Source organism: Pinus tabuliformis, chromosome 3_2 (assembly GCF_031772625.1).
Source record: "Pinus tabuliformis cultivar Carrire ecotype Pingquan chromosome 3_2, CPIR1, whole genome shotgun sequence".
NCBI classification, from domain to species: domain Eukaryota; kingdom Viridiplantae; phylum Streptophyta; class Pinopsida; order Pinales; family Pinaceae; genus Pinus; species Pinus tabuliformis.
The window spans coordinates 605,137,564-605,139,265 of record NC_142302.1 but is presented as its reverse complement, the minus strand read 5'-3'; the positions used below and the strand labels follow the sequence as shown (position 1 = coordinate 605,139,265).

At 44.5% G+C, this 1,702-nt stretch overlaps 1 protein-coding gene across 1 annotated transcript; it reads right to left on the bottom strand.

Annotated features, from left to right (window-relative positions):
* Positions 1-403: 403 nt before the first annotated feature.
* On the bottom strand, positions 404-1,388 carry LOC149182069 (uncharacterized). Its single transcript, XM_089416728.1, has one exon. It carries the CDS (start codon positions 1,274-1,276, stop codon positions 584-586), a length of 693 nt encoding a protein of 230 aa, XP_089272854.1. The 5' UTR covers positions 1,277-1,388; the 3' UTR covers positions 404-583.
* Between the last annotated feature and the right edge of the window lie 314 nt (positions 1,389-1,702).

Sequence of the window (1,702 nt, the reverse complement as noted above, 5' to 3'; positions counted from 1 at the left end):
ACCATAAAAAAAAACAAATAATCATCGTTAAATACAAATTTACATACAACTTTAAGTGACAACTATGAAAAACAAATAACTATCGTTAAGTTTCAATTATACAAATAAGATAAATTTGAAATTCGAAAGCTGTTTCAACATCCCTGCAAAAGTACTGACTTATTCACCGTGCGACTTATTCACCGTGCTATATGGAAATTCCTATTTCCACCTCAAAATTTTAATCAATGCACTCTGACATGTGCGAGGATAAGGAAATATAACGCGCCCCGTCAGATCATGTCTGAAGGAGAAAAAAAAACTACGAGCGTTATATTTCCTTATCCCCGGCACATGTCAGAGTGCATTGATTAAAATTCTGTGGTGGAAATAGGAATCGCCCAGATATTGTTAGTAGGCATGATTGATAAAGAGATCCGGCATTATTACAAACTCCACCAGCAGGTTACAAAATTACAAAGACAAAAGTAAGACATTCATGCTGCATTCACCGTGCCTAATTTGTTAATATTTATAATTGACAAAGAGGCACTGCTTTATTACAAACTCCACGGGCGCCCGCTACAGAGACAAATATATAAAGTTAAGGAGTTTCCTTATTGTAACCGTTGTTGGCACCGAATTCTCCGTTGCCGTTGCCAGATCCAGCGCCATAGCGAGAGCCAGCTTCGTAGCCTTTTCCATTACCAGAACCGGTGACGTAGCTGCCCCCACTGTACCCGGAACCATAGGCACCGCTCTTTTCCCAACGCTCACCGTAGCCTGACGCGTATTTACCACCTTCTCCATAACCACCATTAGAGCCAGGCGGGTATGGGGCATAAGTATTGCCAGGCGACTGACGATAGCCACTGTCGTCGCCAGAGCCTCCACCGTATCCACTATCGTCATTTACAACACCATTTCCTGAATAGTACTCTGCTCCTTTACCAGAACCGGAACGCGGGTACCCGCTCCCGGCTTCTCCGTAGCCAGCACCGCGGCCAGAACCGGCGCGGGAAGCCTCGCTGTTGCCATATTCATATCCCTCACCGTTTCCCTGCCCTCTGTAGGAACGGTATCCATTACCCATATCGGCTTCGAAAGAGTCGTCCACACCGCGATCGCTGCTGGTGACATACCCTTCTCCATACCCGGCGGTATTTGATCCACCATTAGGGTTGTCATAAGCAGGCTCTTTGTTAAAGAATCTGCTCTCTCGTGCCTCCATGTTACAGAGTAACAGACTCAACGAAAGCACATATATGCACAGGACTTTAGTCATACTGGGCGCCATTATCGATTATAACTTCGATATTGAGCTCGGGCAGAACTAGACTAGGCCCTGATGAAATGAGGAGAAGTAAGATTTCATATTTATACATCAAAATTTTTTGGCTGATGCCATGAATCGTTTGTTAATTTCTTTGCTTAGTGCTCCCCCACATGCTTGTTGGTTTGCCCTAACTGATAAAGCTTATTTGCGTTCATTTTTCTTGCCACCGACAGGTCTAGTTGCTCGACCGTCAACATAGAAACGTTGTCGTGTAACTTGAGTATGCCTCTTTCACATGGCAGCACACTGAGCATCAGTCCTGACATGCATTCGTGAAAATTGGGTTCACAGAGTACGTCGACAGAGAGTGTTTGGGTTGGGTTGGGTTGTCTCCCACTTAAAGTTATACAACTTTCTGAAGTCCATGGAAACGCAATCGCACAGCAA